The 12,161-nt window shown below is 31.0% G+C and overlaps 1 protein-coding gene across 1 annotated transcript; it reads left to right on the forward strand.

The window, feature by feature from the left end:
- Nucleotides 1-1,683: 1,683 nt before the first annotated feature.
- Nucleotides 1,684-10,330, forward strand: LOC113375998 (cytochrome P450 307a1-like). The gene is made up of 4 exons (XM_026615934.1): nucleotides 1,684-2,131; nucleotides 2,619-3,041; nucleotides 4,722-5,102; nucleotides 9,990-10,330. The coding sequence occupies exons 1-4, from the start codon at nucleotides 1,684-1,686 to the stop codon at nucleotides 10,328-10,330; spliced, it is 1,593 nt and encodes a 530-aa protein (XP_026471719.1).
- The last annotated feature ends 1,831 nt before the right edge of the window (nucleotides 10,331-12,161 follow it).

Genomic DNA, 12,161 nt, shown 5'->3' on the forward strand with positions numbered 1-12,161 from the left:
TTTTTTTGTTACAATTTATTTTTGTTAATCAAGACTTTAATGTCTTATTTACAAAATTGATATGAGCAAAAAAAAATACAAAAAAAAACAAAAAATGCAATACATTGAATATAAAATGAAAAAAGTTAAAATAAAAATTAAATTAAAACAGTAATACAAAAATAATAACATAATGTGATATTAATGGGATATAACGTATGAAAGTGTATATATCATTGGGTGTGGGTCATAAAATTTAAATATTGTATGTTGTATTGTATTGATTATGTTGTATTAATTATGATTAAGTGTTCAGTATTTATTTCAAGTCAATTTTATATCCAAAATCTTAAACTATTATTTATGGTAGCTATGTGACGGGTCTATATTCGTATAAGTTGGTAGTAATAGATTGTCAAAGTTGGGGTGGATGGCATCGTACCTTAAGGCGAATTGATAAAACTTCGCGTACCGTAATCAAAAATCTTGGTATAGAACCCAAAAAAAATTACACAAAATGTTAACAAATTATGAAAATCTCTATAAAATATCTGATTATTTAATGTGCATAAGTCCAATAAATATTTATGACCGCCAAATGACATTTTTTTAACAAATTTTTATTGATAGACCATAACTGCTGGACCTGCCTTCCAAAAAATTGAATCCGTTCTTCATCTTGTCAATACAAGTGAAATGCTTTTTGAATTATTAAAATCGGACGACCCGTTATTAAAATCGGAGTTACCGTTTTTGGCACTTTTTGTCCCGTATCTTTATCAATACAAATTGAATGTTTTTTGAATTATTCAAATCCGAGTTCCCGAAATCGTCGGCAAAAATTTGTATCCGCATACACACATACACATACATCAATTTTTTCTAAAATATGCCAAAATGTTCTGAAACCTTTGAAACGTGAAGATATATAAAAATTTTCATTTTCGATTTTTTCCCTACGGGAAGTTAAAAACTATGTGTTTGCTGTGCGATCAGGCATTTGCACATAAAACCTAACCTACAAAATGTACAAACGCCAAATAATTTCATCGTAAGTTTCTGATGTCAATTTAGTAACACATACGCAAAGTTCTGTTTTATGTTTAAAACGCCTGATCGCGCTGCAAATACGAGGCTTTTTGATGTTTTGTTAAGTTTGTTTGATATTTTGATATTAAGGTGACCAATTTTCCGCCTTGCGTCTCGGCTTTTCCTAAATGCAATATTTGTCCCGGTTTCAGGTGTTTTGTCTCGGATTGTCCCGGATTTTCAAAAATATTTTAAATGCCAATATTTTTTAAATATATTTCAACTAGAAAATTTGAATCGAAAAAATTATATCCCGTCCCGGATTTCATGCAAAAAATATGGTCACCTTAGTAATATAGCATTACCATAACCTACCTATTTTATCCAAGAATTAGCTTCCTACTCTAGTTATATTAGCATATTGTTCAGTGAAGTTTTAGAAAAAATGGAACTTAAAATATTTTAAGAAAGTGTACAATATTTTATGATATATAAATTTAAAATATACTATAAATTTTATTTTACTGATATTTGTGAAAAGTGTCCTACGACACCACTGTGCTACGCGTACACCTCTGAGCTACGTCACAGATAACTAGCATCACTCCGGTATAAAAGTCAAGACAAGCGAATCTTCACCGTCAGCAGATCAACCAAATCTCTCCCGACATCATCATGGATTACGACAACTTTTATCAAATAGCCGCCTACAATATCGGCGTTCGCACGGCGACCGCTTATCTGTTCGGTGTAGCCCTTCTGTTAATTGCATCCATCCTAAGATCAATAATCATCCAAAGCAACAAGGAAACAGAATCAAATGGAGAACTTAACAAATCAGAATATCAAGATCTGCGAGACATGCCTGGACCGAAACCAATGCTGATCATCGGGAATCTGCATCAGCTGAAACCGCAAGCGGACGAACCGCCTTATGCGGCGTTTACGCGTTTGGCGAAAACTTATGGGCCGGTTTACAAACTGGAAATGGGAGCTATCAAGTGTGCCGTGGTTAATGAATTGGAGAATATGCGTGAAGTGTTAATCGCTAAAGGAAATCACTTTGATGGAAGACCCAATTTTTGGAGATACAAAGAAATATTTAGCGGTGACAAGGAAAATTGTGAGTATAAGTTGTGACAAGTGTTTTAAAATATACGAGTGCGGTAACCCATAATTGTAAGAGACTATTTTTCAAATTTACGACGTACACATGTGAAATTAAAAAAAATACTGTCTGTTTTTTCTCATGTATACTATAAACTTTCAACTGAATTTATAGAAGTTTTTAGTATATGTCTAAATAAATATATATAAAATTTAATAGCTGATGTAAAATTTAATACATAAAATCGCGAAACAACAACAAATAAATTGATGCATTCTTGTTTCTATAATTCTTGCAATATCAAAACATACTCGTACATGACCAGCGTGAACAATTAGAAAGGATATCAGTTACAATGTATTCAATTTTAATAGTTGAATCTTTGTTTATTTTAAAACTGTGATCGCACCGGATGAAATTTAAAAATTTAAATATTAACTATGTTGTCCTTGTACCATTTTGCTTTTTAAAATTAGTATTCTAACATTTTTTCTTATTATAGCTCTCGCCTTCTGCGATTGGTCAGACGTCCAGAAATCTCGTCGAGAGATGTTACGAGCCCACACTTTCCCCAGAACTTACTCAGCACGCGGTGTGGAAATGGACGGACTGATTGGAGAACAAATGACCATAATGTCAAAAATCATACAAGAATCTGACAAAGATTCACCTTTACCTATCAAACCTTTGCTGCTCCAAACCTGCGCCAATATTTTCACCAGATACTTTTGCTCGAGGTCCTTCGACTTTGATCATGAAGGTTTTCAAAACACCGTCGAAGATTTTGATGAAATTTTCTATGAAGTAAATCAGGGATACGCAGCTGATTTTTTGCCCTTCCTGTCGCCTCTGCACGAAAAAAGGATGCGTGATATAAAGGTCAAGTCGCACCGCATCAGAGATTTCGTACTGGAGGAAATTATTGGTAAGATTTTTTTAGATTTTTGGTAAAATATTCTATAAATATTTGTTTTATTTCAAACGTATTTTAAACATTCAAAAATGTAGAATATAAATGCTAAACATTTTTAAATATTACGTATTTTGTCAAAACAATCTAAATACTTTATTTTCGACAAAAAATATTCTGATAGGAAACTGTTTTACAAGATCTATTTTAAAATGTGATCTTGATCTTCATTTTATAATAGTTTTAACCAGGCTTTTTTATTTAAAATTCATGGTTTTTGCTGTCAGAAAAATGTAGCACTTCTATGTCAGCTACTTAGAAAATATAGTATACTTCAATTAAGCTTCAATGCGTTTCAAAACGGTATTTGATATCATTTGATATTGTTCTTTTCCACTTAAGCACTTATATTCTCGTAGTGTTGATATCTATTATATAAAAATAAGTCGGATTTTCCTTCCTGACGATATAACTCCAGAAAGCACGAACCGATTTCGACAATTTTGCATTCTTTGGAAAGGTCTCGGGCTCCACAAGGTTTATAGCCAAGAAAATTGAAGAAAAATTTCAACAAAAAAGCGGGATTTTTTTTTTTTTTACATACGGCATCATCCCTGAATTAGATAATATAATCATCGTAATAAAATAATCTATAAAATATTTATTTCTATCTATTGAAAATAATACTTTTGCTTGAATTCGAAATGTTATAAGTTTTATGAATGAACTGAAAATTAAACAAAAAACATATTTTAGCGAATTGATTATAATCAATATTCATAATTAATAAACGCATAACTATGAATGCAAATCATTATCAAATTAACTTATTGTTAGTGTCGCCCAATAAGAGTGTATATTTATATTTGTATTTTATGCGGATGTAAGATTAGATTTGTTACAGTAAAATCACAATACTAACACAAATCTAAACCGATGAATAAAAAATATGTTATAAAATTGACAATAGCTTGAAAAATATTTATATGACAGATTGTTTGAATAATCGGTATATAATGCGTGGGATTTGAAAATGATTGTTCTGTAAAGATGCTTTTGATGTTAGGAAATCCTTTAAATATCCACAGCGCTAAATTCTTGAATCTCTAATAAAAAAACAGTATAAGCACCCCATCAAAAGGAAAATAGAATAAATAACCTGCAAATCAATTCAAATAACTTTTTCCAAACTGGGTTGCTTAACACGTTAAGCCCGGCACCGAATTTCCTGTCCTTTTCGTTCAGTCGGTAGTGTGGGTCTGCAACGTTTGCAAAATTTTTGTTTAGAATGTTCTAAAAAGTTGTAATTCTCCAATTTTTTTAATTTCATTAAGAATAATCATACTTTTTAACTTTAATACTGTCGATCACTCAGTTCATATAAAGAAAATTTTATTGTGGGTGCTGTGGCAAGTTGGCTTCATCCAAAAGTCATGAAGAACCGACGCTGGCTATGCGAAAAGTTGACTGTCGGTCCCTAAGGACCGACGCCGGACTCAACATGCTAAACAAGGTTTTCTCGTACCTGTAACTTCTAGATTGTGAACTGGGTCTTATCGTTTTAAAACTTAGAATCGTTCTACTATCACTGAATCTAGTAGTATATAACTGTTCTTATTTATCGTCTTTTGAAGCAGATTTTCGTATATTTTTATGTAAATTAATAGTTTATTTATAATGAAAATTATTTACCAGGTGATCGGTTTGAAAACTGGAAACCAGGAGATACCCAAAACGACTACGTAGATTCACTCGTCGAATACGTCCGAGGCGAAGGTACACCCGCGCTTTCCTGGGACATGGCGCTGTTCGCTCTTGAAGACATTCTAGGCGGTCACTCAGCCATCGGTAACTTGATGGTGAAAGTTTTGGGATATGTAGCATGTCGTCAGGACGTGCAAAACCAAATGCAGCAGGAAGTCGATAATGCTATTGGCCAGGAAGATAGTTGTCGAAGACCAGGATTGACCGATAGAGTAAACATGCCTTATACGGAAGCTGTGATATTAGAGGCAATCAGGCTGATAGCATCACCTATCGTGCCACATGTTGCCAACAAGGACAGCGCTATTGCAGGTAAATATTTAATGTAATTATAATATAAATTTACGATTGTTTTGAAAAGCTAATTTCACCGTATTAGTGCTTTTCCGTTCTCAACAATTATGTCATTAATTCCAAGGCATGTACAGTATTTTTGCAAAATCCTTTTACATGCTTATGAATTTTAATGCGCCCACATAGAATTAATTACAAATTATTTGTGATATTCGAACACATATTCCACAAATTTCCAAGTGCCAAAATGCTTGTCTTTACTAGATTTGAGAAACGTCGAGTCATTCCGCAACAAAAAAAAATATTTGAAGAATAGTTTTAAATTATTACAAAAATTGTTTGGAATAGACATAATCCCGATTATGTTTCAATTTTAATACAAACCTGGTACTGGCATATAACTTAATGCTTGTCACTTTAATAATATCTCTATTATTTATAATATTTGTGATATGAACTTTGTAAACTCTATGTCTACTGAAAATTAATTATACCACCAATAGCTCAAAATCTAAACAGTTTTGTAGAGTTTTCAAGCGGTGTTGACGTTGATAGATGAACTTTATCAGATTAATTTACAAAGAAACGGCCTAGTCGATACTTACTAAAACAGCATGATTCCAAAGTGTTGTGTTTCGAACAGTTTTTGAAATTTCAAAGTCAGTTTAGATTTACGCCGATTATTTTTTTCTCTGATTGATAAAAAATGCAAGTTTCATCAAACGGCTCTTAAATTTTTAAAATCGATGTCGCTATTTTTGAAAAAACATTGGCAAAAGTATATTTTGGTTCATATATACACATACTTCTTCCAATTTTGGCATCAAATAATTCAGAGTGACCTGAAACATAGAAAAAACAAAGTTTGCAAATCGGATTTTTGGCTCCTTCGAAAAATTAAATATTGTAAGATAAGTTTTTTTCTATGGTATAGTTGAACATAGTTTGCTTGATATATATACAATTTGTTTTATTGGGTTCTGGATTATTTGAAATACTTGCTTGTGTTTTTAGTGAACAATAGTATAGTAGCAATTATTTGATGAATCTATAAATGTTATAAATTCCGAATACATTATTCGATTATTCTATTATATTCCATCCACCAAGGTCAAAAACTAGACCACATCCCTCATTATAATAAAATCCAATCCATCATTTTTTAATCTATAGCCTACGGATGTAAGAAATCATTAAAATCACTTCATTTAATTCATAGTGGTGTAGTATAGCCATTTATCATCCACTTGCTTTTTTTCTCTCGACAACTTCCTCTATAAAATATCGAGCACCTATAATGACGCAAATATAACATAGACATTGTAGTCGTTTTCTCCATTTCGCTTTTCCAATACAAACATGAAACCTATTGTGATATATAGTTGATATTATGCCAATAAATAATTCAACAGGGTGGTTCAAGATCCTCACGTATTCGCACACGGAAATTTGGAATAAATTTATAGTAAACAAGTACTGCGCACTAAATAACCGATTTTGACATTAATTTATACCTTAACTGGCGCAGGATCTATGATCAATATTGTTGACTTACGAGCTTACTCTCTTTAACTTGACATTCATCGAGTTGTATCAACAAAATCTTGCATAATTTTTTATTGTAAACCTATTGTGCTATTAGTAAATTATACTTTGTAATTTGCACTATAACATTGAATTGGTAAACGTCTGCGGAAAATATGACGACGATGTTTCCATTTGAATTCATTTTGCGGAAGGTCAATGTTACATCACATGATCTCGTGAAATATTTCATGGTTTTCATCTTTCAAGTGAAAGTTGCAATAAGAAATATTTAAGAAATTGTTTATATATTGATTGCACCAAAAGTCGCCATTTTATAAAATTTACTCCTGGCATCGGCAGCTTTCGGTTTGATCATTGAAAGACTATTTTCATTCAGATTACTTTCGAGTAAGTTTTAACTTGCAGAAGGAGAAGTTTGTTTTCGTCAGGAAATCCGATTTGCTAATTATATGTTTTCTAGGCGATTAAAAAAATTATGTACGAGTCTTGCATGTAAGCCAAAATTTGACCTTCATTTAATGACTGCACCGAATTAATAAATCCAAAAGCCATTTGATTCAACTTGATAAGCTCACTTTGATTAGTGTTGCACGACGGATCGGCCGAACCGTTTCTTCAGTTGGGAAACGCGCCAATTATTTTTTGGTTGAGATTGAGCCAGCCATTTTTCATTAATTGTTACAAAATATTTGTTTCGTTTGGCCTACAAAAAGTGGTTTAATTATAAAACATCACTGAAGATTGAGATAATAGACTGCGTTAAAATTTTATAATTCTATATCGACAATTTTAAAAGTTGCAAAAACTTGATTCTATTCATCAAATCGATTGTCTATTTACATATATCGAAATGTTTATGGAATTTGCCTTATGGCAGAATGCCACATTCACCTAGTTTATTTAGTTCTTTCTTTTCAAGTTTTTGTCGTAATTATTTATACTTTATTCAATAAAAAATAAATGAATCTAGTTGGTATTGGCATTTTGCCTTGAGGCAAGTTACATGAACATCCCGATATGTATAAATCGACTTAATCAATAAAAATAAGTTAATTTATGAGTGATTAAAAGTATTCCGAGTGGATTTATTACTCACATTTGAAAACGAACGAACGCGTTAAATCGGAGTATTTTCTAAAAGCAAATTTTCACAAATCAATAATTTTTATAATTGAACCAGTTTCCGTAGAACTTTAATGCTTTAGTACGCTCATTAAGACCAAGTACTCTATCGTATGCCAAGCGAAATCGTCTAATTTTAATTTAAAAAAACGTCAAAAAAAAACTACTCATTTTCTCAAACTTTGATGAATTTTTAAAATTAAACTACTTGTCGTAAGGCCGTAATATTTCAGTAAGTTCTATAAGGCCATGATATATATTGCCAAAAAAAGTTTCATAACAATCGGCTTAATTTTTTTTTTTGAACAGTTAATTACAAGAAAACGGCTCGGTAGATTTTCACCTAAAACTAATCAGTATCATTCCCAACTAATATCTTTCGAACAGTTTTTGATTTTTTAAAATCGATTAGGTAGTATGAGCTTAAATGTGGACGAAAAGTTTAACACTTTTTAACTTCCCGTAGGGCAAGTTATAGTAATCGCAAAAAAATCGAGAATGAAAATTTTTATATATCTTTACGTTTCAGAGGTTTCTGAACATTTTGGCATACCTTAGAAAAAATGGATGTATGTGTGTGTGTGTGTGTGTGTGTGTATGTGTGTGTGTATGTATGTATGTATGTCCTCCTCCTCCGCTTTGCCCCTGCCTCTGGTCCCCACGGAAACCGCCGCTAGGCATTACTTCGTGGGGGGAGGATCTAGAATGTTAATGTTAGTATGTATGTATGTGTGTGTATGTATGTGCGGATACAAATTTTCGTCGACGATTTCGGGAACACGGATCAACCGATTTGAATAATTCAAAAAACATTCGATCTGTATTGATAAGGAGACGTGCTGATTAGTTTTTGGCAAAGGCAGGTCAAGCCGTTCCGAAGATACGGGGCAAAAAGTTCCGAAAACGGTAACTCAGTTTTTAAGAGAACGAAGCGTCCGATTTTAATAATTCAAAAAACATTTTATTTGTATTGACAAGATGAAAAATCGATACAACTTTCATGAAGGTAGGTCCAGCGGTTTCGGAGATATAGAGGAAAAAGTAAAAAAATGAGCCATTTGGCGGTCAAAAATGATCATTAGACATATGCACATCAAATTATCAGACATTTTATAGAGATTTTAACAATAAGTATACATTTTGTTAACATTCCTATCGGTTCCGTACCAATGCTTATGCGTTAGACAGCGACGCGGCGCTTACGCGCTTTATATTTTGTCCCTATGTAGTTAAAGCAGTACGATTGCTTTGAAAAAAAGTTCAGATCTTCCACAATATGTCAAAATAAAGAAAAAAAAAATTTTTCAAAAAAAAATTTTTTTAAAAAAAAATTTTTTTAAAAAAAAATTTTTTTTTTTCAAAAAAAACTAATTTTTTGTCCAATTTATAGTTTCTCAAAAATCTTATTTTTTCAAAGTAATTTTTTTTCAAAAATGTTAATCGTTTTAAAAAAATAATAATAATTTTTGGTACGGGAAGTTCCAGCAATTTGCCTTAAGGCACGATGCCCTAATTGCCTTAAGACAGAATTCCACTTACAGCTAGTTTTTGAATTACAAAGAAACGGCTCGGCAGATCGTCGCACAAAACTGACAAACGACAGTCCTCATTGGTTTTTAAATTTTTAAAATCGGTTCAGGCGCTTTGACAAATGACAAAAAAAACGATACTTATTTTTGCAAACTTTAAAGTTAAACGAGTTGTCATAGGATCGTAATATCTTAGTATGATCTATGAGACTGTGGTAACTACTGTCAAAAAAGTAATAATTGAAATCGTTAAAAAAAAATTTAACACTTTATTACAAGAAAACGGTCAGGCCGATCTCTATCAAAAACTAATCAGCACGATTTCCAACCAATATCTTTCGGACGGTTTTTGAATTTTTAAAATCGATTCAGAATTGCTGGTTAAAACGCGGTGAAAAATTTGTTACTTTTCTGCGATTTACAAAGAAACGGTTCGGCCGATCGTTGCGCAAAACTGACAAACGATAGTCCTCATCGAGAGACATCGAATGGATTTTAATTTTTTGAAATCACACACACATACACAAACACATACTTTTTCCAAATTTTGCTCATTCGATTCAGAATGGCTTGAAACGCCGAGAAAACATAAAATTAATGAATCGGATTTTTTTTTATGAAAACATAAACTTCTCCTTCCGGAAGTTAATACTATCATGCAACAAGTTATTTTGCAGTATAACAACTCTTTTCTTCTTTGTTACAGGTTACAAAGTGGAAAAGGGAACACTGATCTTTCTCAACAATTACCACCTAAACATGTCACCAGAATTATGGGACGAGCCTGAATCATTCAAACCCGAAAGATTTTTGCGTTCTGGACGTCTTGTAAAACCAGAGCACTTTCTACCATTCGGCGGAGGACGTCGTTCCTGCATGGGATATAAATTGGTGCAATGGTGCAGCCACGCAATCTTGGCCAATTTGATGAAAGATTTTACAATCCAACCTGTAGAAGGTGATTTGTATAAAGTGCCAGTAGGTAACTTAGCCATGCCAAAAGATTCCTTTCGGTTTAGATTTTTAGCTCGATCGGGCCAAACGTGAACGCGTATAAAATAATTTTAGCACAAAAACACGAGTAGGCGAGTTACTGAATATTAATCGCCTATTTAACGGGTCAGTTTATAGATATATATTACGTTAAATTTAAGTTGTATAAACTTGATTTAATATGTACAGAGAAACACGATTTGTTGAACCAAATGCTGGTGAAACTACAAAGATTGTTTTAAAGCTGGTATAGATATCAACCCTGAATATAGAAAACATAATTAATAATATTTAATGTTTTGAAATTAGTATATTTAATACAGTTTTGTATTAAAACTTATTTCAAAGTGAAATAAATTAGTCAGGTATAGGTCTCTAAAATCAGAACTAATTTTTAAAAAATCATGAATTTGCTCGTGTTCAAGTTTCGTTTTTAGTACGTGATATTCTAGTGAACGATACATGGAGACAAGAGGATTCTTTTTATATCCACGATGATGAAAATACAGTTTTCATTGTATAATTAATGTAAATAATCATTTAAATGTATATGAGACACGCTCACGCATTTCAAATGAAGAAAATTTCTCCAGAAAGTATTTTTCTATATAGGAATATTATAAAATATTCAGTGACACCAATTTTATTGTAATTGGTAGCTTTACCTGGAATTGAAAAATTTGCTAAAACATAAAAAAATAAAATCATGTAAACAATATTCAAGACGAGTAAATTTTTTCGAATATAAATAAAATACAATATGTAAAATGATAACGTAACTATGCATTTGAAAAATATTTGATTTTTACACCAGTGAAGTACAAAAAATTTCAATTATTTTTATTTGCTAACGTTAAGTGTTATAATAATAATTTTAAGCATACTATTTTAATATAATAGCATAATATTATGGATATCTGTTACATTAATTTATGTTATTTAAAAAGTTTCGATTAGGCCCTAAGAACTTTGTTTCTGAAATTGCAACTCTTTTCTGCGAGTAAAAACATAACACAATTTTTTAAAAATCTAAATCTGGCCGTACTCAAAGATTCATGAATATAAATTAGTTCTGACAGTAAAAGCAAAAAAAATCAATATGTAGAATTATTATTGTGAAATAATCCTAAAATAATTCTCGATCATCGCAATTACCAACCAATATTTTATGCTGTATTTAGATTTTAAAAAATTCTATATATTAATATTTTAACTAATATTGTTGAAGCAAAAATAACATCTTAATCAAAATATGAATCCCAAATAGAATTTCGGAAAAAGCAATTTATTATTTTTAGATGATAGTTCATGTAACTATACTAATATATTATGATCATTAGAAAAATCGTACTGAAGTCTGCGTTACTGTTGATCCATTTACCGCGTAAAATTTTTACAATTTATTATTGATCAAAAGTGAATAAAATAATAAATATAGTTTCAATAATAAAATAGTCAATTTTCTACCAATTTTTGTCATATTTGTAAATCACGAAACTATTCTAATCATATGCCTGGAACCAGCAAGAAATTGTTGTGTTCCATCTTAAAATAATACATTTGTTTTTCCCAAATCTATTAATTTTTATACTCCAACTTCTGCTAGAAAAGTTATGAAAGATAAAAGGAAAATAACATATCTTGAATATTAGAATTAATAATTAGGAATAAGAATTTACTTGTAAGACTGCATTTGACATTTATAGTATTCTTAGTAGCTTGTATTAAATATTTTTATTTGATTCAATATCATTACATCCATATTTTTTCGAATTACTCTAAATCAAATTCTAAATTAGAATATTTGTTGCTGAAAATACAAAAATGTCATTTAGCAGCAGGCTCAAAAAGCAATTTTCGTGATATAATTTGTATTTTATTTTTG

Source organism: Ctenocephalides felis, unplaced genomic scaffold (genome assembly GCF_003426905.1).
Source record: "Ctenocephalides felis isolate EL2017-DRISC unplaced genomic scaffold, ASM342690v1 CF-g0.4_SCAFFOLD_01886, whole genome shotgun sequence".
Taxonomy (NCBI): Eukaryota; Metazoa; Arthropoda; class Insecta; order Siphonaptera; family Pulicidae; genus Ctenocephalides; species Ctenocephalides felis.

Bases quoted from the DNA above. Each gene is read 5' to 3' on its own strand.
- LOC113375998 (XM_026615934.1), top strand. From the start codon at position 1,684: ATGGATTACGACAACTTTTATCAAATAGCCGCCTACAATATCGGCGTT. The intron at 3,042-4,721 runs GTAAGATTTTTT...ATTATTTACCAG, and splicing joins CGTACTGGAGGAAATTATTG to GTGATCGGTTTGAAAACTGG. The intron at 5,103-9,989 runs GTAAATATTTAA...TCTTTGTTACAG, and splicing joins CAAGGACAGCGCTATTGCAG to GTTACAAAGTGGAAAAGGGA.